The sequence below is a fragment of the Mirounga angustirostris genome, unplaced genomic scaffold (assembly GCF_029215605.1).
Source record: "Mirounga angustirostris isolate CCGP_5_RB_7025 unplaced genomic scaffold, mMirAng1.0.hap1 SCAF_11, whole genome shotgun sequence".
Classification (NCBI taxonomy): Eukaryota; Metazoa; Chordata; class Mammalia; order Carnivora; family Phocidae; genus Mirounga; species Mirounga angustirostris.
The window spans coordinates 25,714,928-25,742,264 of NW_026991719.1; the positions used below are offsets into that span (position 1 = coordinate 25,714,928).

Below are 27,337 nucleotides of genomic sequence, written 5' to 3' on the forward strand. Positions count from 1 at the left end.
AAGTGAATAAACATTTAGTGCCTTAAGCTTTATCTAGGGAGAAGGAAGAACTGGTTCTACAGATTACATGTACTGGGGCAGCAAGAGTCAACAATAAAGTCACTTTATGATTTTATAGGATGCTTCTTCAATGTGGTAGTTACATATGTATCTTAAGGCTGAGATACCACTAGGAGTTTATAACAATGTTGAGCTTTCTCCAACTACAATGCCCCTTTATAGAAGCTGCTTGTTGAACTTTATTTATTGTATCAAGTCTCAGACTAAATTTCCGAAAAATCTGGCTTTCAGGTGTTTCTGTGATCAAAGATTGCCACTTAACTCCAGTTGCTCCAAGGACCGTCTTCCATACGGGAAGTAGAAGTGAAGACAGAGCCGAGTCAACCCTCACCAATCCTGGCATGCAATAATATTAAATGTCCAGATGCCACTTACAAAGATAACTTAATGTCTGTTTATGTTCATTAGGTTTTTTATATTTTTTGAAGCCTTGCTTAAGCTCTGAAATTTTTTACAATCTAGTTAATAGTCAATATAACATTTATTATAATTTAATATTACAAACGTGATTTTAGCAGGTTCAGTGGAGAGTCACTAAAGGTCTGATAATAGCTTATTAGAGCAGTCATCTGCTCTTTCCTTGGACATGTACAGAGATGTGTTACCTGCTGGCACATATTTCTCCACCATGAAACTATACGGATCAGAGGATTTGCTAATTGTCTACCACTAAAGTTCTTCTTTAATTGAACACAAAAGTAAGCATATAAAAATAAGAAACTTTATTTGTCATTTTTTTTAAAACACTCTTCTGCCTGTGACTCCTTTTTCTTACATGGTCAACTACACCTGTGTGGCCCCCACGCCTTCATGACCTCGCACAGAGCATCTCCAGGATCATATCATCCATGCTGACGGAACCAATGACGGGCCTGAAGAACAGTTCCACGATGACACTGGCATTGATGAATCTCAGCAGGAAGAGGGCACTGTTCAGTTCGGCGAACCTGGCCTCCTGCCTCCTGTGTGTCATCCTGATGTGGTCCATGAGGATCTGCTGAGTTCCCCACTGAAGGCCCTGAATGTACGTCACGCACTGAAGACCTGGCAGGTCTGGAGGAGAAAAAGGGAGAAGAGTCTCTTTATTGTGAACAGCTCACTCGGCATCCTTAGCTCATTTAGATACGTCCATTTCTGCCCCTTCCCACATTAAACAAGAGTTCAAGCTCCCTGCTTAAAAGGGCTTTCTGGAACAAGGACAAAATGCCAAACCCGTTCTAAGTTTTCAGAAGCAATGCTTCTGTCTGAGAATGAAATATCATCTAGTCATTTTATAGTCACTGTGTTTGTATCCTCACATGTAAAAACTGCTGGCCCTGAGCCAGCACATGCACATTTATTCACTGTGACAGTAGAGTATCATTTAATGAATTACGGCTCCAGTTCACTGTAGAAATAGGAAGACATTAAGATTATTTCAAGAAGTGAGCACTTGACCTTTTACCTATGGGAAACAGGCCATTGTAGAATGACTACAGGTTTTGCCAGATGACAAATATTTCAACATCCTCCCTTGAATTTCCCACCAATACCATGATTGCCCAGCTGATGGGGGCAAACTTCACAGCCGCAGTGACCCATGAGTCTCATTATAACTGTCTGCCGACAGGCTGATTTTAATTTTGAGTTCCAGAGTAATTTAAGAGATAACACTGGCCATTTAGCTCATTGTACCATGGTTTCTGTATTGGGGAAGAATTTTTTTAGAAACTGATTTTAATAAATATTGCAAAAGCATCTTTTAAAAAATACTAAAGAGGTCTTTAAAAGCACTGTCTTACAGGTGTTAAAAAGTAAACCTGTAAACATCATCAATTTCAACATGGTTCAAAAGTAACTTTTCAAACAAGGAATGCCTGACCTTCTTGCAGTATTATGTGATAACCCTTCTAAAAGTGAATGAAATACAATGTAGGAAACATAATGTGCCTGTAAGTTTTATAAAGATGGTGTTAAGGGGAGGCTGCTTTTAAAAGTTCTTTGATCCTGCAGGACAGTAATACTACTGTAAAGTTCTTTAACTTGTATTTAAACAATTACCAATTTTACAGTGCTGTTTAAGCGATGTCAGTGATGATGGCAATCGTTTTCCTTCCCTTTCCTACAGAATCCAGCAGTAAAGTATTTTCAAAGCACCATGGTGACCAACAAAGTAGCAGGACCAGCCTACGTTCTTTAAAAAATAGTAATGGTAACAGGCGAGTCATTCCTATCATAGGCAAATAGGTCTAATAAGAGGAGAAGGAAATTAGGCCACATCTGTGCTCCATATTCCATTTCTGACTACCCCGCTCCACACATTAACAATCCCCTACTACCTACACTCATTATCCAGACTTGAGACCCCATTTTATCGTTTGAATTCCATTGATGAGGGGAAGAGGAGGCTTGCATCAATCTCCACCAGGAATTTGAAGTTCCTCTAGTCTGGATTCATGGCTCCTTAAAATGTCCTCTTGTGAACTCCCTGTCCCTTTCCTCTGCTTTCAAAACACACCCTCCTTTTCCATTGCCCCCCTCCAATCCCCTGGTAAAAGGCAGGCCCATAAAGTAAATTCGGGAAAGAGAAAATGTGGAGAGATGACTCCACAATAAAAAAAAAAAATGTTTACACATAAAGATCAGAAGATACACAACAAAAGGATAAACATCAAAGAAAGGCCACACGCTTAGCAGGTGCATTTGTGTTTAAAATACACTCAGTTTAGTTGATTAAATTCACAGTGAGAGGATTCAGAGAAGCAGAGAGAGAGAATAAGGGAGATGCATGTGTGTGACCAAAGTATGCTAAGCAGGGTGGAGGGAAAGAAGCAAACTAGTGGAATGTAAAGTTCTGGAAGCTGAGCCCCAGCCTTTGTTTTGTATTCCAACAGAACAAGGCCCAAGGGAGATGTTTAAGAACACTGGCTGAAAGAGCAAGACATGTATTCCAAATGATCTTAAGAACCACCTTGGACACTTACTACAAATGCAGATTTACAGACCCTGGACCACAGCTACCGTATCAGAACCTCCAAGGAGGAGCCTGGTAAGACTTTGAACAAGTGCCCCCCTCCCCCTATGGACAGGCAAGTTTGGAAAACAAGGATATAAGCAAAAGTTGACCTACAGTGATCGCTGGGATGAGCTGAAGGCTCTAGGTCTTGAAATGTGAGTTCTGAGTGAAATATCATCCTATTAAATATTGCTCTCTACCCTTTCAAAAAATGCTAGGCAGCAGGCAGGGACATAACCAGAGACTTCTGGTGTTAGGGAAAAGAAGGTGTGGAGGGAGCATTATACAAACTATCCCAACTCAAGCTGCCTGGAAACTTTGTGCCCGCTTGTGACCCTTTTGGAAGGATTCTGGTCGAAGACAACTCTAGTAATGGGACATACTCAAGAAAAAGTGCTGGGTGGTCCACGGAGATGTTCTCTCACGATTTGGTTGGACTCTGGCACAGAGTCCAGCACCTAACAGCCAGCCTGGGAAGTGTGTTGCCACAGACATCCCCTGGGGGCCAGGAGAGCCATGCTCCACGACTCACTGGCCATTACTATGGAGTAAAGTCATTTGGGACTAGGCTCCCTAATCTGGAAATGGGGTGGAGTAAGGGTGAAGGGCAGAGGGGCTTGATTAGGAGGTCCCTAGGGTCTCTGCAAGCTCTAACAGACAGTGCTCCCACTCGCAGTCCCTAGCGTTTTTTCCCTGCCCCTTGGGACCCTGATACAGACACTCGGAGGATGACATAGTCCAGCTGCTTAGGACCATAAACATGATCATTCAGAGGGAGACCCACGAAAGGCTAAGTCCAGTGTCCTGCACGACAGTGTCCCCCCTGGGAGGGGGGGGTGATCTAGGACTCCTTAACAAATGTTTCCTTTCTTACCAGCCTGAATAGATTTCCTCCAACAGAAAGGTTCTAGTAAATTTCAGAACTGCATCGCAGAAAGACAAGTTGCAGAATTTGCAGTGAACACCAACTTTTTTTTATAGCTATACTACCGGATTCAAAAGACTAGAGGAGAAGGACCAGCCCCGTGCCTCGATGGCACAAACTTTTCCTTAGTAACAGAAAGAGGTAGAGAGAGAAGCAGTAAACCTCAACAAACAATCCCCCTGCGCTCTGCTGAGTGTCCGGCAGCAGCCCACCCCCGAGGAGCGCTTTCTGGAGTTCCCCCAACTCTGCGGAGTTACGCGGGATTCTTCGCCGGTGCCCCGACCCTCCCCCGACCACCGAGAACTCTTCAGTGCCTGCGCCTTCGGGTAGGCACTGCCCAGGGTTTTTTCTGAACAGAGAAAAGCCTGCGCCCGAGGCCGCGCCCTTACCCGGGTTAAAGAGCACGGTCCCCTTGAGGTAGGCGTACTCCTTGGTACTGATGTTCAGGCTCCAGCACTTGGCAAGGAAGCACTTGATGGCTTGGACTTCAGCGGCCGAAGGCAAACGCCCGGCCTCGGGCGGCGATACCAACGGCGGCGGCAGCGGCTGCAGCTGCAGCTGCAGAGGCTGCAGAGGCGACGGCTCGTCGCCCGCGGTCTCCCGCCGCCTGGTGGTGAGGATCTTCTGCAGCACGCTGGGCTCCGAGGTGTCTACCGTCTCAAAGTTCAGGCGGTCCTGGGCCAGCTCGAGCATGAGCAGCGGCGCCCAGCAGTTGCGCACCAGCACCAGCTGCTGGTCCAGAGGGAGCACCTGGAAGCAGGGTAAGTACTTGACAAAGCGCAGCGTCCTCAGCAGGCCGGCCGAGGCTGCCTCGCAGACCACCTGTGGACTCTTGAGGGCCACCCGCCGCTGCGCGCCACTCGGGGGGCCCCACCAAGGGGCCGCGGGCTGCGCCTCGGGAGCCCCGTGTGTCTGCTTTGCGCTCGTGGGCAAGTGGTGGAGGAGGCTGCCCGGGCTCGGGTGGTCTTGCCCGCAAAAGCCGCAGCGGTACGGGAGGGCCACGGCCGGCCCGCCCGGCAGCTGCCGTCTGCCCCCCAGGCCCTGCGCGCCGTAGGAGCGGTGCCACCACGCGCCCCCCGGCCGCGCCTCGGGCGCTTGCGGCGCCACGTGCGTCTGCTTCGCGCTCGTGAGCAAGCTGTAAAGGATGCTGCCTTGGCGAGGGTGGTCTTCACCGCAAAAGCAGCAGCGGTACAGAAGCGCCGTGGTCCGCCCGGCAGGCAGCCCCTCTCTGCCCACCGGGGGCTCCGAGCCGCACGAGCAGCCCCAGCACGCGCCCCCCAGCCGCGCCTCGGGCGCCTCCGGGGCCGCGTGCGTCTGCTTCGCGCTCGTGAGCATGTTGTAGAGGATGCTGCCCTGCCGCGGGTGGTTCTCGCCGCAAAAGCAGCAGCGGTACAGGAGCGTCACTGCCCGCCCACCCGGCAGCCCCTCTCTGCCCACCGGGGGCTCCGAGCCGCACGAGCAGCCCCAGCACGCGCCCCCCAGCCGCGCCTCGGGCGCCTCCGGGGCCGCGTGCGTCTGCTTCGCGCTCATGAGCATGTTGTAGAGGATGCTGCCCTGCCACTGGCGGTCCTCGCCCGCCATGGCCCGCGGTGCCCGGAACCCAGCTCTGTCCGGTGGCGGCCGCCTGGGATCTATTTATACCAAGCACACACGCACGCGCGTCGGCCGTCTCCGCCAGGGCAAGGGCGCGCAGGGGGGCGCGGCGCTGTGCTTCGGTGTGTTCGCCCTTGACCTCCGCGGCTCAGAAGGCGCAGATCCGCCTCAAAGGCTGAGAATGAAGGAGGAACGGAGGCACGGGAGCTCCTGAACACTTCCTTCTTTCTTCTCATTACACCCTTCCCTGCCTCTGGAAGACCGAGCAGAGAGCAGGGAGCAGGTATTTGGGGGCAGTGTTCCAACTCTTTCCGTTGAAACCTGGCATCTCATTTGCTCCCTTTATTGGAAAGGCAGGGGTGCCTAATAAAAGGAGGGAAATCTATTTGTGCCATCTTTGAATACTTTCATTAAGTGATCAAACTTTGTATGACTTATATTTTGCATATGGATAGGGAAGTCTCATTTTCAGGGAACTTGAAAAGTACAGACCAGGGACTAGCGGTATCAGCATTACATCGTAACTTGTTAAAAATGCCTAATCTCTGTTCCCAGCCAGACCTTCTCACTCTGAATCTGCATTTTAATATGGTCCCCAGGGGATTTGAATGCACTCTGAATTTTGAAAAGCAGTGGTTTTAGGATGCTGTCATAAGCGTTCTGTTTAATTCAGTTGATATTCATGAGCACCCACTTTATGTACTAAAGAGCATGAGTGACCAGGATGTAAAAGTGGCTAATAATTTGGGGATATAATAATCACTAAGGGTTAGAACTTCGGATTCTTCTAGAGGTACTACCTTGGGTAGTCATGTAATTAACATTTCTTCTCCCACCCCTCCTAATTGAATAATGAGAAACGCAGGTTTCAGGAAGCCTGGCTCCTTTGATCCTCACTTGCCACACAGCCTCCTTTCTTGAGTTCTCTACAGGGACTGAGATCCGTGGGTCTTTCCACATCACCACCTACTCCCTTGTGTAACTAACTGTTATATCAACCAGCTGCTTAACTTCAAAATCACAACCCTTTAGTCCTCAAATTCCTCATCTCTAAAATGGGAGGTTTGTTTAGTGGATTTCATGGGTCCAGGCCTGAAGACTAATGTATACCAGCTGGTCTAGGATTATCGTTCTCCTTTTGTAGTTTCTCTGCGGTCTCAAATTCTGAGCATAAGAGGAAAACCTATGAGACACTGATTTGCATTCAACCTGAAATTTTATTCTGTGTGTGAGAGACCCTACAACACAGAGGTTAAATCTCCATCCCTGGCATCAGATTGCCTCAGTTTTAATTCTGGCCCTGACACTCTGCAACTCCGTGGCCTTGGGCAATGTATTGGTTTCCTATTGGTGCTATAACAAATTACCACAAATCTAGTGGCTTACGGCGACACAAATTTATTATGTTACAGTTCTCTAGGCCAGCGGTCTGAAATCCGTTTCACTGGGCTAAAATCAAGGTGATATTTCCTTCTGGAAGCTCCAGGGGAATATCTATTTTCTTGCCTCTTCCAGCATCTACAAGCTGCCTGTATTCCTTGGCTCCTGGCCACATCACTCTTACCTCTGTTTCCATCTCCGATCCCACTCTTTTAAAGACTCTTATAATTACCTTGGGCAAAGCCACATAATCCAGAATAATCTCCCCATCTCAGAATTTGTAATTAAATTACATCTGCAAGGTCTCTTACCATGTGAGATAATATATTCACAGGTTCTGAGTATTAGAATATGGACATCATTGGGGGGACATTATTTAGCTTTTCACAGGACAGTTCCTTAAGCCACCTGTGCCTCACTTTCCTTACTTGTAACGTGGGGCAACAGCGTCTGTGAGATGATCCTGTATATGGATTTACTCCTGTAAAATGTTTGCCTGGTACGTGACAAGTGGGGGGATGTATCAACCATTATTCCCACCACCTTTTAATATCGTGTGGGATAACTTCAGAGCTAGGAGGTGATATTAGACCCACACTGCCATTATTCCATCTCTCCTAGGGAAGCCCACCCTCAGTCTCCACCCAGAAGCTGTCTCTTTTTCTTCTGCATGCCCACATATCTTGGCCCAGACTCAAAGCACTGCATGGGTCATCTGGTCCACAATAATAATTTATCTTGGAAATGTTATTTCATTGTCCATGTCATCATTTGCCATATTGAAGTTACTATTTGGGGTATTGTGATTGCTACTTCAGTGATCTTCCTGCTTCAAGAACCCCTGCTATCAGCCTTGCAGAAAAAGCTTGGTCTACTTCAGTCCCCACCTTAAGTTGCCAGAGAGAGTTACTTTTTATTATGTCATCCTATATTATTTTCTTCCTAACATTGATCAGAATCTGATATGATTGACTGGTTTCATTATTTGATGCCTGTCGATTGTCTCCCCCTACTAGTGTAAAAGTCCTGGGAAGATGAGGAGTCAGTCACTCTGCGTCCCAGCAACTAGAACAATGTCTGGCATACAGTAGGTACTCAAACATCTTTGTTGGCCAAGTGTACCTTTAGAAAAAGAGGAGAAGGCTATAGCTTGTTCTTTCAGCACCAAGGGCAAGCGTTCCCACACAATTATTGCTACATTTACCCTGGAGGGAGGAGAAATTAGCAAACTCTGCAGGACTGAGCTTTCCGGAGGCCTTTTTTTGATACTCAGAGTGTTACAGGCACTGTGGGAAAGTAACAAGAGGACGGAGTTAACAGTCAAAAGATAGCTTTGAATCTGGGCTCTTCCACTCTAAAGATAAAAAAACAAGTCCCTTAACTTCAGCCATCACACTAGCGAAATGGGCAAAATTCTATAAACCTATGTTAACAGGTACACTGTGTTCTTTGTCATTTAAGGGTTATTGTTATTTTTTCTCTCAATATAGCCCTTGAGAGAAATGTTTGCTGACCTCTTCATTACACTGAAAATATAAAGCACCTTAAGTTTATATTCGTTCACTTTTAGAGCACTTAACCTTATGTTAGGCTTTTTGCCTGTGAAACCAGAAAAAGTGCTATAAACTGTTGTAATATATGTACCCTAGCCCTCTGTGATTCAAAGGTATTTCTAAAACTCTTCATCTTATCAACTATATTTTTAAAAATCCTAGTTCAACCCATTTTTTGTTACTTTAATCATTCACACCTTGCATGTATTTGATGCCTTTGACTTTGACTTTCTCAAATTGAAGCTTCAGTACACAATGTTGAGAACTATGAACTTGTAGCATATTGGTTATAATTCCTGTTCTTTCCCAGGAACAGAGTCTTCTGATTTTCTTCCTCATGTTTTTCTTGAAGTTTCGATCTTCTATTTGCAACTCTGAAGGACTTTCTAGGTTCTTCGGATTGACTGTTTCTAAGGAGAGATTGCCTGCTTGTCCTTCACAAGTATTCATCCTTAGAAATGTCAGGAGAAAACTGACTTCGTCATTCTGCTTTCCATTTTTTTCCCCTGAACAAATAGCTCCTGAGAAACAAAATCACCCAAACACACCAGTGCAGAAATTTGTACCACGTAATGCCAGCCTACTGGTTGCTACAGGATTAGTGAAGACATAACCTTCCGAGGCAGGCACAAGCTTCTTCATTTGATTTGTTCTGTGTCCTCAGACCACTGTGACAGCTAGACAGAAGGACACTCATCAACTGCACCTGTCATGTGCTGAGTTTGTCCACAACTGCAAGTTGGATATTTACACTGAGTCATTGTTTGGTGACCTTGATCAGTTGGACACCTGCTCTGTAGAATCCATTATCTGTTCCAACTCAGGGTGGGAGTAAAGCTGCTCTGCCTGCTTGAATGCAACCTTCAACTTCAAAGTAATGTACTTTTCACTGAAGGATGTAGGAGTGTAGTACAGGTGGGGATAAAGCCGGGTAAAATTGTAAAACTGACCTTTGCACAGCAAGCTCTCTTGACCTAGGAAGGCATGACGATCTGAAACCTTAGGAATTTTCAGTCTAGGCTTGAAAGAGCTGAAATGCCTCAGAATTCAGTTCCTTCAGTACATGGGTGACAGGGAGTAACAGTAGTGTTTTTCTTACTCTTCAAGGAAAATGTTGGGAAACTATTGTAGAAGAAGAGTGGCTGATCAAATCCAAGAGATAGCCTCCTTAATTTTCCTTTCCAAGACCCAGAATGTTTAAAGCTCTGTCTGTGGAAGAATTAATAAGCTTTAGGTGCTGACTCATGAAACCCCTAAAGAAGATCAAGTCATCATTATTTATTTCCTCCAGATGAGCTACAAAGAAGGTAATCTGCTGCCCTAGGGGTCACCTAGCTGCTGAGGCGGAATACTGACACACTCAAAATAATTCTGGAATGTTCTAAAAGCAACTTTCCAAATCAATCATATGACCACTTCATTTAAGGAAAAAATGTTCACCAAATCAATTAATTTTGAATGCAAATCTACCGATTTTGCATTCATCTGAATACGGGATGTTGATCAAATTACCTAATTAATAAATTCAGTTGACTGGAAGGTTTAAAAATGATTGCCCCTTTGGTTGACAGGCTATTAAAATTGATTGGACCAATCAGTTTGTGAATCATTGCTCCACTGGTCCATCCACACAGCTACATCCCCTAATGGTGATGGTAATTTTATCAGAGACTCCTGATATTACAACAGGAACTGTTGTAATAACTTCCTCCCCAGAAACTGCTTTCTTTTTCCCTCTTTCCTGACTTCTCTTAGCAAGTTCCTCCCCACGACCAGTGTACCTAGAGTGCCTTGTACAGTGCCTGGCATATTAAAAGTACTCAGTACTCCTGCTAAATGAAACCATGAGTGAAAAGTTTCTTCCACAACTACAGATCTCTTAACTTCACCAGGTTGCCCAACCTGCTCTCCTTTCCTGTGATTGTGTGGGTTTTAACAGTCTTGCAGTCCTGGGGGGAAAACTCCCTGTTTTAACTGCTCTGATTACTACTTTGATCATCTCAAAAATGAGAGTAAATATATCATCTGTGTTTACAAAGTTGTGGAAGGTAGGAAATGGCTAACAATACCTCAAAAATGTGAGTTATTACAGTTAGATCACAATTTCTTTAGGTTAGAAACCTCAGACTGTGTAATTATTGCCCACTTATATCACAATAAGTGATATATTGCCCAACTAAATCAAATTTGTGTGAGGAAATTCTCTATACACGTACATATTAAATACATTTGAAATAAGGGATCCTGCAGTTGATAAGTCCTTCAAGTTTGCAGTTAAATGCATTTAACATTCATAGTGTACGAAGCACAAAATATTTGTGAATGGATGTAGGTGAGTTTCTTTGCAGCAGAGCCAAATGCTGGTCATGAAGAAAATCAGAACTTTTATTTCCAGACTGATGGTTTCGCCATGTCAGCTGTAGCTGAGTTACTAAAAAGAAGCTGCCTCAGCTTGAGTTCTCTGAAGCAGGCACCAGACAAAGATCGTGTGTGTCTTGGGGATGTGATTTACTGGTGAGGGTGCAGGAGAAGTGAAACTAGGAACAAGGGAAGGCCAATGTGCATTAGTGAAGTCACTGCTATGAGCAACAGCAGTGACTGTCCCAGGGCCTCCCAGAATTGCGCACCCAAAGGAGGAGGCAGCATCATTTATCCATTAGTTTCTGGCCCCCCGAGGTTAAACGTTGCCATCAAGTTTCTGCCAGTGTCCGTGGTATTGCAAAGCACAGTTAGCCTGAGAAAAACCACAGCCTGCACGGAACTAACTGTCCACCCACCTGTGCTTGGATTTGGATCAGAGGTATGGACGAGAACACAGAAGGCGGGGAATCAGAGGTATCTGAGAGAGAAGTTCATGGCCCGTCATCCTTAACTTGTGCCCCTGCGGTCAATGCCAGCCAATACGGGAACTGGCTGAGGTGAAGCATCTATCTCAGCACTCTTCTGCTGAGCTTGTTCATCTTTGAAACCAATATTGCCATTTTGTCCCAAGATGCTCCATTTTTTAGGTAGGTAAGGCTTGAGTGGGGAAGCAGGCAAGAACATTTACTCATCGTTGAATAATAATTTGTCTTGACTGAGCCTTTAGTCAGTGCCATTACCAGCCATTCTCTTCTAAACAGACTGGGGGGAAAACCCCCCTATTTTAAGTAAAACAACAAAATTTCACCAGACAGGGACAACTTTTTTGCAAAAGAGGTTGTAGCATTTTACATCGTTTGGGTATTTCATTAGCCACATTAGCCACAGGCGGTTAAGATTTTTCAGTTTATTCAAAGAAGTTTAAGCAAAACCAGAACCTTCTCACAGGCCTCCTCTTGAGGCTCGAGGCCTGGCTGGACACGGCTCTTCAAACTACACTGCTGGGGCATGTGTCTTGAAGCTTTCTGATCTCTTATTCGAGGTGAGTTACCCTTGACTCATATCCTGCAACCTGCTTCAGATTTAACACGTGGCCATCACTGTCCTCAGTACACCCTGGCTCCAGCCACCATCTTGTCTGACCTCAACTCTTGGAATTAACCTCCTCACTGGTCTCCTGCTTCCATTCATTCTCTGCCCACAGCTAGTTGTCCAAATAAAGAGGGATGCTTAAGGATGAGTGAAATTGTGTACCTTTCCATCACACTTTTAAAAAGTCTAGTGGTAGGGGCCCTTGCTTTTCAGATCTTACCGGATCTGGCCCTGGCTCTCACTCTACCTCATCTGCGTCACTCACGGTGCCATACCTACATGGCCTCCTTGACAGGCGCTCAGACCTGCAGCCTCCCTCATCTGGATTGTGAAACTTCCTCCTTCACAGAATCACTTGGTTCATTCTTTTAACTTCTGTTAGGCTTTGCTCAAATGTCATGACCTCAGAGAAGCCCTCACTGCCTGACTTCTCAGTCTAAGACAGCAGTTCTGTCACTCTATCCTTGTGACCTGCTTTACTTTTCTTCTTGGCCCTTATCGTTAAACATACATATTTATTGGATTGCCTGTTTACTGTTCACCTCTCCTGTGAGAATATACATTCTTTGAGAGAAGAGACTGAGGCATTCACTGCTCTGTCTGGACACCAGGGGCAGGGCCTGGAACATGGCAAGTGATGAATAATGTGGACTGGTCATTATGTTTCCCGGACCTGACTGCCTGTCTGGAATTTCTTCTCGTTCTCCTGTTGCCTGAGCAAGCTACTACATGAGCAGTTCCTTAATCCCCTGACCTGTCCAGCAGCCTGGTCCTGTTCTCTGCCAGGTGGAAAATGCCAACCTTCTCCATAGCTTTCTCTTGTATTTTTTGGGTCGTGTTTTCCTCTGCCCTGGTTTATCTCTCGTAACTACATCTTCCTTCCTTCTTCCAAAAATCTATCCAAATCTGTTCCATAGGTTGTTTTCTTCTCAAAGCTTTAAGGGATCTATCTCATCTGTACCATTTATGTTATCATTTCAATAGGATTCTATGAAAAGAGACAAATGTTAGGTGTTCCACCTAATGCCTTGAGCCACAGGCTCTTGATTAACAGTTTATTAGGCATGAAACTGTTAGGAGTGTGTGTACTTTTGTGTGTGTGTGTGTTCCTTAGAAATTGTTTCAAAAATGTTCTGGAGCCCACAGGTTCGGGATGGTGGAATTTGGTTTCTAGGCTGGTAAAGGGAGACTGTCCAGTGCCACTCTTGCAACCCCCATCCAGCTGGACTCTAATGGATACAAGTAAAAGGAGCCAGTAAGGACCAGACCCGAAACGTCCATTCAGTAACCATTTAGCTTTTGAACTGGACATTCCACATATAAGAAAGGACACACACACGCATAAGAAATTAAGTTTTCGTAACAATTCTGCTAACATATACCAAAACTGGAAGTACTGTAATGTAATAAAAATAGAATTTGACATTTCCATTGTATCTGGAACCGTATGTGGTGTGAGAGAGGTGACTTTTGTGTTACTGGCATCTTTTAATTTTCCAGATGAACTTAAATCTCATTATAAGCACCTCCTTTTCAGACAGAAAAGGCCATTCTAAATGGCCTCTAAACATTAAGCCCCTCTGCAGCCATTCTAAAGGGGTTTACCTTGTTTGGCATATATTAAATGTTAATTTAACATTATTAATTATAATTACACATTGATTTGTTTGGTACCTTTTTAAAGTTCTTTGATGAAGGATCAATACAGCTTAGCCTTTCACATATGAGGACCATGGAGCCCTGTTAAAAGGGTCAATTGTGTATGGTGACTAACGTAACATAATAAAATTTTTTTTAAAAGGGTCAATTGTATTATGCAGTGTTTCGCTACATTTGGCTTTTGATTAACATTTCCAGTGTGAATCAAAATAATCCCATTACTTGTAAGGGAGAAGGGACGGCTGAACAGTGGACACATGCTTAGTTAGAATTCCAGACGTAGCCCTTGCAGCAAGGGGGTAGAAGAATTCTTAATAATCACAATGATGTTTTCTTTAAAATATCCTCAAATGGGGACGCCTGGGTGGCTGTCGTTAAGCGTCTGCCTTCGGCTCAGGTCATGGTCCTAGGGTTCTGGAATGGAGCCCTGCGTTGGGCTCCCTGCTCAGCAGGGAGTCTGCTTCTCCCTCCCTCTGCCTCTTCCCTGGCTTGTGCGCACTCACTCTCTCTCTCTGTCAAATAAGTAAATAAAATCTTTAAAATGGTTTTATAACCATTTCATAAAACCAAATGGTTTTATAACAGGGATATTAATGGCTCAGTAAGTCCTGGCTACACAATGCACGGTCCTCAGACCAGCATTGTCAGCGTCATCTGGGAGCTCATCAGGAATGCAGAATTTCAGGTCTTGCCCCAGACCTGCTGAAACAGAATCTGCATTTGAGCAAGACCCCCAGATGATTTGCACATTAAACCTTGAAAATCACTCCATAAATCTCTCCTTCTCAAATTTGGCTGCTCTTTGGTATAAAACTTGGGAGTTTGAAAAATTATTGATGACAGGATTCCACCCCCCAGAGATTCTGATTTAATTTGTATGGACTGTGACCTGGGCATAGACAGTATGAAAAACTCGCCAGGGAATTCTAATGAACAGCTAAATTTGAGAATCATTGCTCTTAAAAATAAAACCCGACATTGTATTCATTATGCAAAAATAACAGTAATAATAATAATAACAAGTAGTAGGAGGAGTAATATTTTGAGATAATAAAGTCTTCAGAAAGCACAGATGAAGGAAAATACAGAAACTGTAATTATTAAAAATATTTTGTCCCATTTTCACATGAATGACGATGAGTTTATCAGATGAGCAGAATGATGAGGGGATGGGAAAGAAGTGGTAGGACTTGAAACATGGGGTGAGGCATCGTACACTAGACCTTAGAAAGCACCAGAATACAGGGCCTTCAATAGCAAAGGTTCAGTATATAAATGAGTGTGGTCAGTACCAAATTTACCTTTGCAAAACTGAGACCCTAGGAAATCACAGATGGTTTCCCTGCCCTGTTGATGGTACTCATACATGCACCTGACATCTAAGGAATTCATGGGACAAAAGGGGAAAGGTCAGGTCTTAGCACCACCTTAGTTCGGATCCTCACATACTCTTGATTGTTTTATAGCACTGAGCTCCTAACTGGTCTCCTTGCCTCTCATCATTTCACTACCCCATTCATCTTCCAAATGCTTCCAGAGTGATCTTTCTAAAGTATGATTCTGACCCCATCAAACCTCTGCTTTAAAAATACTCCCAACACAACCATTACATGAAAGCTTACCTCCTTAGCATAATGGGAGGGAACTAAGATTTATTGAGTATTAGATACTTCTTTTGTTCTTCACCCCAAATCTGTGAGGTACGTGTTATCAATCCCATTGTACAGATGAAGAACTAATATTCTTTTTTGAGGGGAGACTATTTAATGGCAGAGACAAAATCAGAATCCTGATCTGCCTGTATCTTTGCTACCTTGCTAGCATGGTATACAAGACCCTTCAGAATCTAACAAGCTTTCTGGATTCATCGCTCAATTTTCCCCCCACGTTACACAGACATTATACATCCCCCCTACCACATCATGCTTCTTGCTGTTCCTTTATTTTTTTCCCCTCAATTAATGTTTTATTATTTATTTTTTAATTTTTTTTATTATGTTAGTCACTATACATCATTAGTTTTTGATGTAGTGATCCACGCTTTATTGTTTTCTTATAACACCCAGTGCTCCATGCAATATGTGCCCTCCTTAATACCCAATCACTGGGCTAACCCATCCCCCCACCCCCCTCCCCTCTAACACCCTCAGTTTGTTTCTTAGAGTCCATAGTCTCTCATGGTTCATCTCTACCTCCAATTTCCCCCCCTTCATTTTTCCCTTCCTTCTCCTAATGTCCTCCATGCTATTCCTTATGGACTGGAGGAGATTATGCTAAGTGAAATAAATCAAGCAGAGAAAGTCAATTATCATATGGTTTCACTTATTTGCTATTCCTTTAAAAATTAATTTTCTTTCATACCTCTATACTTTTGAACATGGTATTTGTTTCTAGAATGTCCTCCTTTAAAAAAGGGAACTCTTACATAGCCTTCCAAATTCAAGTTCACTGATAGTTCCTACATGAACCATTCCCAGAACTTCTCATATAGGGTTTGTCTCTCCATCTTCTGTGTAATCATAGTATTTTCCACATGTTTTATTAGCTTTTGATCTATTGTTTTATAATTATTCTGATATATTCATTTCCCTAATATAAAATGATGTTCTTAAGGATGCAAATCATGTCTTACTCACTTTCATAAGCGGTATCTCCTTGATCTTGGGATCTTTATCAGTCAATTTGGGCTAAGTTATACTGTATAACAATTAACTCTCCAAAACTCAATGGCCTACTGACAGCAAAGGTGTGTTTCTTGCTTGTGATATCATGGGTAGGTTGTGGCTCTGTTTCACGCTATCTTCACTCCAAGACCTGGGCTGATAGAGCAAATTCCATCTGGAACATGTCTGGTTTTGTGACCAAAGGAAAAGAGAGAGAGTGATCCATGAGATTATAAATAAATATTCTGCTTAGCATCGACGCACATCACTTCTACCCATATTTCATTGGCGTAAGCAAATCACATGGCTACTTCTAATTTCAGCAGTGCTGTGATATATAATTTTCCTGCAGGAATGAGTAATAAATGAGCATTACTGATGTCAGTGAGACGGGTATGTAAGCCCCTCTCCAGTGAGAAGAGGCAGTGAACCATACCATCTACCACAGGGCCAACTACACCTCAGGAACTCTTCCCATTCCTCACACAGTGAAGTTGCATTTTGCACAAACTTGTTGTGTGTTCATTTTAAATACTAAGCTAGGAAAATATTAATAAAATCTTACATTAAGCATAAAATTTGAAATAACCTAAGTTTCTTACATTGCAATATTCACCCCCAAATCATAATTTCAAAACCTGAGGGCCAAGTGAATTGAAAAGTCTATTCTGTTGCCAAGTGGTAACACTGTTTTAGCTGGCACATGGAAACACCATCATCCTTTGTTAGTGCTAGTCTTTATTATAGGAGGCATCAGGGAACACATTTCTTGTATACAATTTCACCTATTACAAGCAAACTATACATATTGCAACCCCATTCACGACTCTTGCACTATTAAACATGTAATTCCCACTTTCATCCCTGACATGACCACTAACCACTTCCCCACAGACTTCAAAGCAAGTCAGATTGCTTCTTCTTCTCATTCATGTAAGGAATGTAAACATAATGCTAAGATCCAGAGTCTGTTTTGTAGATTAGATGGGTCACAACATCAGATTTTATAATCAGGATCTGTAGCATTCTCCTGGTTAATGCAAAAGAACACTGAAGTCCTGGTTCTCTTTTCCATTATCCAGGCAATTAACAAACCAATGAAGTGTGCTCAGAAACTTTTTCTTTCTTTGTCAATTTTGACCAAGTAAAAACTAGGTCCGAGAAGGTTAAATTCTGCCCAAGAACAGGTACCAAAAAAAAAAAAGGGGGGGGGGGACTTTTCCTATCAAACATAGACCTTTTATATTTAACATGCCAATATCATGGAGACATTAATCCTGGAGTCTATTATTATAGTTAATATGTGACAATGCAAGTGTGTTTGGTTAAGATGTAACCTTCTCTCGCTCCTGCTCCAAGTGTTCCATGCACATCCACACATGCCTGATACTCCTACAAATAGTGTGATGTGCTTTCGAAACATGCATGGATGATGTACAATTTTCCGTAACAGTCATTCTGAGGATAAATTAGAAAAAGGCTTTTTGTCCAGATATGAGCAATTAACTCAAATAAGATCATTAAAATATATTTTATACCTAAATATTGAAATCTTTGCTGAAGTCACTGAGACACTATGCTTGTACAGATGTCTGAAAAGTTTAGACTCTGAACGAGTGTATTTGTCGATGTGTTCTACATGTTTGCCTTTTTTGCATTTTTGAACAGTGACACTCTTCATCAAAACAGATTTTTATGGAGTGCCTATTATGTTCCAGGTACGGTGTTAATAAGCACTTTCTGTGGATTCTTTCAGTGTTAAGAATCTCAGGAAATTCTTTTAAAAATGTTTTCTTATGGAAGTATAGTTGACATACACTGTTGCATTAGTTTCAGGTGTAGACACAGTGATTCTCCAGTTCTGTACATTACGCAGCGCTCCTTGCAGCAAGTGTGGTCATCGTGTTACTATACAGTGTTATTACATTATCATTGACTGTATTCCCTATGCTGTCCTTTTCATCTTCGGGATTGATTTATTCTATAACTAGAAGTGTGTACTTCTTAATCCTTCACCTCTTTTGCCTATCTCCCCTCCCTCTTGACAACCACCAGTTTGTTCTCTGTATTTATCAGTCTGTTTCTGTTTGTCATTTGTTTTGTATTTTAGATTCATATATAAGTGAAATCATATGGTATTTGTCTTTCTCAGTCTGACTTATTTCACTTAGGGTAATACCCTCTAGGTTCATCTATGTTGTCACAAATGACAAGATCATTCTTTCTGATGCCTGAGTAATATTCCATTGTATATATGTACCACATCTTCTCTATCCATTCATCAGACAATAGACACTTGGGCTGTTTCTATAACTTGGTTATTGTAGATAATGCTACTATAAACATCAGGGTGCATGTATCCCTCTGAATTAGTATTTTTGTGTTCTTTAGGTAAATATTTAGTAGCGCAATTCCTGGATCATAGGGTAGTTCTATTTTTAACCTTTTGAGGAACCTCCAAATTGTTCTCCGCAGTGGCTGCATCAGTTTGAATTCCCACCAACAGTGCAAGAGGGTTCCGCTTTCTCCACATCCTCACCAACACCTGTTGTTTCTTGTGTTGTTGATTTTAGCCATTCTGACAGGTGTGAGTGATGTCTTACTGTAGTTTTGATTTGTATTTCCCTGATGATGAGTGATGTTGAGCATCTTTTCATGTGTCTGTTGGCCATCTGTATGTCTTGGAAAGATGTCTATTCATGTCTTCTGCCCATTTTTTAATTGGATGATTGGGTTTTTGGGTATTGAGTTTGGTAAGTTCTTTATAGATTTTGGATACTAGCCCTTTATCAGATATGTCATTTGCAAATATCTTCTCCCATTCCGTAGGTCACCTTTTAGTTTTGTTGATTATTCAAATGCTATATTTAAACACAAGACACTATTTGGCTGCTTTCTTAAGTACACAGTCTCACTGAAGTTAATGAGAATTTTATTTTTTTTTTAAGATTTTATTTATTTGACAGAGATAGACACAGCGAGAGAGGGAACACAAGCAGGGGGAGTGGGAGAGGGACAAGCAGGCTTCCTCCTGAGCAGGGAGCCCAATGCGGGGCTCAATCCCAGGACCCTGGGATCATGACCTGAGCCGAAGGCAGACGCTTAACGACTAAGCCACCCAGGCACCCCAAGAGAATTTTAAATTGTAACAAGCAATACTGTGGTAGTAGAGTACTCCAATAGACAGAAATTCACTTTACACAGATTGGATTTATTGCCTTTCAAAATATGTGTGGGACTACTGCCAACAAATGGAAACCCTTAACTATGATGATATTGTCATCAAGATAAAGCACAGAAAGAATCACACACCCCCAAATCACATGCCTACAGAATATGTTCCTCAGTCTGATTGATAAAAATGTGGAAAACATGGCCCATTCTATAATTCTGTTCTACCAGATTGTTCCAGGATATTCACGATAAACTTTTCTTTCATCGTCTGCAAATGTAGGAAAAGAAGGAATGAGGGTTCTTTTTAAATAAATACAAACATTGATACTTACAAATTAGATGCAGAAAATATACATTATGGGCACCTGGGTGGCTCAGTCAGTTAAGTGTCCGACTCTTGATTTCGGCATCAGGTCATGATCTCAGGGTCATTATATCATGCCCTGAGTCAGGTTCCACACTGAGCGTGGAGCCTGCTTAAGATTGTCCCTCTCTGACTATGGACTCTGAGAAAGAAACTGAGGGTTTTAGAGGAGAGGGGGATGGAAGGATGGGTTAGCCCGGTGATGGGTATTAAGGAGGGCACGTATTGCATGGAGCACTGGTTGTTATACGCAAACAACGAATCATGGAACACTACATCAAAAACTAATGATGTAATGTATGGTGACTAACATAATAAAATAAAATTAAAAAAAAAAGATTGTCTCTCTCTCCCTCTGCATCCCCCCACACTTGTACTTTCTCTCTCTCTCTCTCAAAAAAAATATGTGCATTAACTCAACACCTCCATAAATGGTGATGGTATTATCAACTTGTTGTCCGCTTGTTGTCTCTCATACTCTGTTCAGCCACATTTGTTTCTTTTCAGTTCCTTGACCATGCCAAGATATTTCCCACCTAAGAGCTTTGGGCCACCTGTTCTTTCCACCTGAAAGGCTCTTCCTTCCCCTGGTAAATCCCATGCATCCTTCAGGGCCTGACTTAAATACCACTTTCAAAAGAAAATACTCCCTTTGGAAATGCATCTATTCAGGTCCTATGCCCATTTTTCACTTGAATTATTTACTCCTTTGGTGTTGAATTGTATAATATGTTTTGGGTATTAACCCCTTATCAGATATATCATTTGCAAATATCCTCTTCTATTCAGTAGGTTGCCTTTTTGTTTTGTTGATGTTAAATTGTTGTGTTGTTGAAAGACTTTGCTGTGCAAAACCTTTTTATTTTGGTGTAGTCTGAATAGTGTCAATTTTTGTTTTTGTTTCCCTTGCCTCAGGAAACATATCCATAAATACATTGCTAAGTCTCATGTCCAAGAGTTTTATGGCTTCAATTCTCACATGTACACATACATTTGTATATGATGTAAGAAAGTGGTCCAGTTTCATTCTTTTTCATGGAGCTGTCCAATTTTCCCAACACCGTTTGTTGAAGAGACCGTCTTTTACCCATTGTATATTCTTGCCTCCTCTGTTGTAGATTATTTAACCACATAAGCATGGGTTTCTTTCTGGGCTTTCTATCCTGTTCCATTGATCTATAGGTCTTTTTTGTGCCAGTGCTATACTATTTTGATTACTACAGCTTTGTAGTGTACAGATGGTCAATAGACACTTGAAAAGATTCTCAACGTCACTCATCATCAGGGGGATGCAAATCAAAACCACAATGAGAGATCACCTCACACCTGTCAGAAGGGCTAGTATCAAAAAGTCAAAAAATACCAAGTGTTGGCAAGGGTGTGGAAAGAAAGTAACCCTCTACACTGGTGGTGAGAATGTACATTCGTACAGGCACTAAGGAAAACAGTATGGAGGTTCCTCAAAAAATTAAAACTAGAAATGCCATATGATCCAGTAATTCCACCACAGGGTATTTACTCAACGAAAATGAAAACACTAATATGAAAAGATCTGTGTACCCCTATGTTTATTGCATTATTAGATACAATAGCCAAGATGTGGAAGCAACCTATGTGTCTATTTCACTCATGATTTCACTCATGATTTCTACGTTTCATATGTAGAATTTAAGAAAACAAATGAGCAAAGAGGGGAAAAAAGAAAGAGAGAGCAGCAAACCAAGAAACAGACTCTTGACTATAGAGAACAAACTGAGGGTTGCCAGAGGGGAGGTGAGTGGGGGGATGGGTGAAATAGGGGATGGGGATTGAGGAGGACACTTGTGATGAACAGTGGGTGTTGTAGGCAAGTGTTGAATCACTATATTGTACACCTGAAACTAATATTACACTGTATGTTAATTAACTAGAACTTACAAATAAATACAGCATTTGATATTCTTTGCTGCTTCTCTTGGTAATTACTGAATATCAGGATCTTGCCTCATGTTACTTCCTTGGGTATATCTTCTCTGAAAAATGAATTTTCTTTCACTTTCATACTTTTATTGAAAACTTTTGGAATGTTCACGTCATTTCAGTGTCTTTACCATGTCCCTTATTACAGCCCTAGTTGGATAAGGTTAGGTTTGTCTGTTTGCGGCAGTCAGTCATTCAATCCAACATGTCCTGATACATTGCTATTACAATATCATTGGCTATATTCCTTATGCCGTACCTTTTATTCCTGTGATTTATTTATTCCATGACTGGAAGTCTGTATCTGCAGATTGTTTTGGCTGTTTGTGGTTTCTTGTAATTCCATATTCCATCAGTAAAGTGGGACCATCTATTATTTCCACACGTCTATAGCTAATCCCATGGAGTGGGGTATGTTCTGGCTTTTAAGGAATGATTTTGTCATCCCAGCCACACAGAATTGGTCAAGGTGATAGCTGAGTTACACAGGTGTCATAGAGTCTATCCTATTGTTCAGCTGTTCAAATAATCACATGCCCATGGGGTCATATTATTACCCCCACAGAGTAATGAAGACAAGCATGCAGAATGTCCATACATGAACTATTGTGGCAATTTCTCTGAAGTTTTCTTCAAGGTGTCTAGCTTCAGCAAACAACAAACATTCAATAATTAATCAGAGCTAGAATTTAACATCCACAAAGGTGTGTTATTGAAACATAATTTTTCACCCTCATTTTCAAAGATAGCCGAATCAAGACTAATTCAGTTGAAAAACAAATCCAACTAACAAATTTGGCCTTATTATTTACATAAGCTCAGCAAGAATCGTGACTGACCATACAGATTCTTTGAAACATGCTCCACTGGAACTTTTCATAAAGAATCTCTAGATTGAACCTTTAATAGCCTCTCGGGGCCAGAAGACAAGCCAAATACTTGCCACCAGACTTTCCTGCAATACCTGTAGATTTGAGTGAGTTCCTCTTTTTGAGGTCCCCAAAATATCTTGAGGTTTTCTGCACCTGCTAGGAAGTGACATTCTTCACTTACCTGGTAAGGCTGCTGGGAACTCTGTGAGGTGACAGGCCAGCATTTCCAAGGGGCTGTATTAGCTTCATAAAGTCAACCTTAATTCCTTTAAGCTATGTGGTCATATCTGAGTCTATGCATGTCTCTCTCAAATATGACATTCCAGTCAAAGCCTGAGTAATATAACCAATGTTTCCAATGATGTCCTATTAAAAAAATAGATTCTTACTGAATTTATGTAAACAACTGTAATTACCAAGAAAGAAAGAATGCCCACTTGAGTGGTTCTGAACTCTGGAGGGTTCAGATAGAAAAGTTAAACGTTTCAGTTTGTTCCCAGAGGAGTATTTTATCATATTTCTGTAAGTCATAGACATCTTAAGAGAAAACTTATTTAATCTGGAAGAGCACACATTAGAGAACCAGTAATGTTTCAAAAAAAGAGTCATAAAAACTATAATCCTCTTTCTCAATTCATTTAGTCCCATGTCATTCTGATTCTGTTCGAATGCAGCTTTCCCATTAGTTCTGGAACTTGCTACTCAGCTTGGTTTCATTATCTTAAAGATACCAGAAACCTGTGTTTGTCAAAAGTCCTTCTTAGGAATCTCCTTGAAGATGAAATGCATTTTGCAAGAGGATAAGAATAATAACTATAGATGACAAAAGACTCAAAAATAGACATGGTTGAAGATCTGATGAGAGTTCATTATAATGCAGTTGACAAGGAAATCCAGTTATTTTTGTAACACATCCCATTTCAATAACCAGAATATCAAGTGATGACCTTACACCAAGACATATTAAATCTTCAGAAATTTTATGTATTTTCTAGAACGGCTATAGCATTTTCATATATTACACAACCTAAGGCTTATTATCATTTGTTTGACAATGCTTCCCATGTAACTTACCGAATAAACAAGCCTAATTAGTCAAAAGGCATTCATTCAGAATTTGAATCTTGGGAATTTTGTTAAAAAAATCTCAGAAGATTTTGGGGCGCCTGGGTGGCTCAGTCAGTTGAGCATCTGACTCTTGATTTCGGCTCAGGTCATGATCTCAGGGTCGTGGGGTCAGGCCCCAAGTTGGCTCCGTGCTCAGTGGAGTGGGGAGTCTGCTGGAGATTCTCTCTCCTGCCTCAGCCCCTCCCCTACTAGCGTGCAAGCTCTCTCTTCCTCTCTCTCTCAAATACATAAATCTTTAAAAAAAAATCTCGGAAGGTTTTAAAGCACGTGCCTAAATGGGATTACAGATCACTACACAACTCAATATTTATAAATAACCGAGGTGGCAATAAGGGATTCCACAGGAAGTTACATAGTTTTTAGCAAAATTTAGCTCCATTAATATTGAGAAGTTTTAACTTCAAGTAATCAAGATAAAGACAAAACACAGAAGCCTTGGTTTTCTGGGTGGATAAAGAAAAGGGAAAAGAAAAACTTCGTTTACACTTTTCTTATCAAGAGCAGACCAACAACCCAAGAAAACTTTATCTTTTTAACAGAGAAAAAATAAAATAAAATAAAATCCATTCATTTCAAGTGCCTGCCTGGCTTGGTTGGTGGAGCTTGTGACTCTTTTTTAAAGATTATTTATTTATTTGAGAGAGAGAGAGAGCACGAGAGCATGGGGGTGGGGGTGGGCAAAGGGAGAGGGAGAAGCAGGCTCCTCACTGAGCAGGGAGCTAGACAGACGCGGGGCTCGATCCCAGGACCCCGGGATCATGACCAGAGCCGAAGGCAGACACCCAACGACTGAGCCACCCAGGCACCCCAACACTTTAGTATTTTATCTTATTTGGAAAAAACTTAGATACCCAATGAATTCAATCCAATTTATCATTTAACTTAGCAACACTTCAAAGTTTCAGGTTCCCAAAGATTTTGAAAGCTATTTAAAAGTTTTACCTATAAACTTTTTTATTTATTCAACCTACTTGTTCTTCACAATTACCCATGAAAACTTTATGAGACAGACAAAATTCACCATCATTTCATGTCATCCTTTTGCTAACAAACTGCAGCAGAAATAACATGAGCTTCTTTGACCTTTAGTAAACCTTGGTGGAATAAAAGTATTATTTTTAATGCTGATAACCCTAATGACATGTCGATCTTAATTAAGCTAACAAACTTATATTAGCTTTAATATAGACTGTGCTGCACCTGTGTCCACTAAATAAAAATCAATTTGTTCCCCACTGTCAGTTTTTACCTGGGGTACCTGTAGGGAAATCTGAAGCGGGTCGTTTAAGTCCAGGAGGGTCCCTGGTCTCTTTCGTGTTGATTTTGAAGGTGTTCCAGCTTGAACTTCATAAAGAGGTGGCCCAACAGCTTGGGGTGCCCTTTGCTCCTTGACAGTGAGGGTAGGAGGAGGGGAGCCAATGACATTGGAGGTACTGGGGCTGGTATAAGAACCAGTTAGGCAAACTGTGCCCGCGGTGATGCAGGAATAGGAGGAGGAGGGGGTAGGGGCAGAGGCTCAAGGATGCCATCAGAAGGGCCGGAGGCAGATTAGACTCAAGTTCCTTTCTTTTTTCTCCTGTCTCTTCCTCCTGCCAAACAGGTGGTTTTTGTTTTTTGTTTTTCTGATTGCTTTTCCATCTTCTGCAGCATTTATTTAAAATATGTCCTAATGGACTTTCTTTGGGAACAGGAGTATTCCCCATCTTCCTGGGCAAAAGTTCAGAAAACACAGAAGAAACAAAACCATGACTAAACAGAGCCAAGAGGACCTCTGTTAGCATTCGTTCTTCCCCCAAATGGGGGGGGGGGGCTTCACCAACTGAACCAAATGGCTTCTTAGTTTCCGCTTCCTCCCCTTCACTGACTGAGCCTAACAGCTTCTTAGACAAGCTGAGAGAGCCAAACCAAAACTCCTTATTTGAAGGCAACCACATGGGAGGCAGGAATCCAAGAAAGCCATCTTTCCTCTGAGCTTAACATGCATGACAAAGCGGTGTTACAATAAAAATCATCTTTTTCTTGGTCATAGGTCCCTGGTGATATTCCTTTGGTTTATTCAAAATTCGGTCTAGGGGGCTATTTGGTGGGATAGAGATGGAACTTCCCATTATACACAAATTTAACATAACACAGCATAACCCCCCTACACACACCAAAACAATTCTGTTCCAAATTCCAAATAAATTGGCCATTTATTCAAGTCCCTTTTAGTTTCTCCCAAAGCCACACCTTTCTAACAGGAAAAGCATAGACAACAGAACATAAACCACAAATGAGAAACTTGCCTCCGCGCACACTCCCACCGACTCACCCGGTCCTGAAGCTTTTCAGCTTCCCCAGATGCTCCTTTCCTTTCCACTCAAACCAAAAAGCGAAATTGGCAGCTCTTGGGAATCAGCAGGGAGTTCTCCCCCTGAGACCAAGCATCTCTTGGGAATCAGCAGGGAGTTCTCCCCCTGAGACCAAAATAGTCTTGGCAGCTGCAGGGACAGATCCGTGGATTCCCTCCCTCAGACCACCTGGCCCCCAGCAGCTAACCTCCTGCAGCCAGGGCATTTCCTAGCCCGGGAAATGAACCAGGAAACCCTGGTGCACTGTCATGGCTGTGCCCTGGGATTCCCAGGGGAACTGGATGCCACAGGGGCCTTGGCTCCTGGCTGGCTCGCCGAGTGTGTTACCGAAACCCCAGTTCGGCTGCCCGTTGCTCCAAAGGCCAATACTCAAGAGCCGAGTTTTGATTGAGAAAGAATATGAATTTTATTCAGGAGGCCAGCCACCTGGGGAGAAGGTGAACTCTTGTCCCAAAGCCGACTCCAAGGTTTCTGCCTGGCCCAGTGGTTTTTTAAAGAGTTGAGGGTAATCAATAAAGGAAGTATAGTGGTCTCTATCATTTCTTGATTATGTGCAGACTCAGTGGTGCCAGCTACAGACGTTATCTCAGTGCTCGGAGGTTGTGCAAGGGGGTCTGGTTCCTTAGTGCCTGGGGGTTGTGCAAGAGTACTCTATTTTTTCTAGGAAAGAATGCGGGATCTATAGATATACAAAGAAAGGTTACTTAACCACTCGGGCTACGGGTGCTGGTTAAACCTTGAAGACTCCTTGGTTGGCCAGAGGGGCCCAGGCGGCTTCAGTATGTCTAGCTGTTCTGTTCTTTAACAAAAAAATGGAGTAAGAGACTCTTAACTCTAAGAAACAAACTGAGGGTTGCTGGAGGGGAGGTGGGGGGGTGGGGTAACTGGGTGATGGGCATTAGGAGGGCACTTGATGGAATGAGTACTGGGTGTTAAATGCAACTGACCAATCAGTAAACTCTACCTCTGAAACTAATAATACGCTCTATGTTAATTAATTGAATTTAAATTAAAAAATAAATAAAAAGTCCTACAAGAGTGCAAGGAAAAAAAAGGTAGAGTATTGAAGTCTCCGGCTATTATTGTTGAACTGTTTCTCCCTTCAGTTCTGTCAGTTTTTGTCTCATATATATTGGAGCTCTGTTGTTGAATGTATCTATGTTGATAATTGCTATGTTTTCTTGATGGATTGACCCACTGATCCTAAT

The 27,337-nt window shown here is 42.4% G+C and overlaps 1 protein-coding gene across 1 annotated transcript; it reads right to left on the bottom strand.

Moving 5' to 3' along the window:
- Positions 1–811: 811 nt before the first annotated feature.
- NR0B1 (nuclear receptor subfamily 0 group B member 1) lies at positions 812–5,561 on the bottom strand. The gene is made up of 2 exons (XM_045888027.2): positions 4,370–5,561; positions 812–1,113 (listed from the first exon to the last, which is right to left on the bottom strand). The coding sequence occupies exons 1-2, from the start codon at positions 5,559–5,561 to the stop codon at positions 869–871; spliced, it is 1,437 nt and encodes a 478-aa protein (XP_045743983.1). The 3' UTR covers positions 812–868.
- Between the last annotated feature and the right edge of the window lie 21,776 nt (positions 5,562–27,337).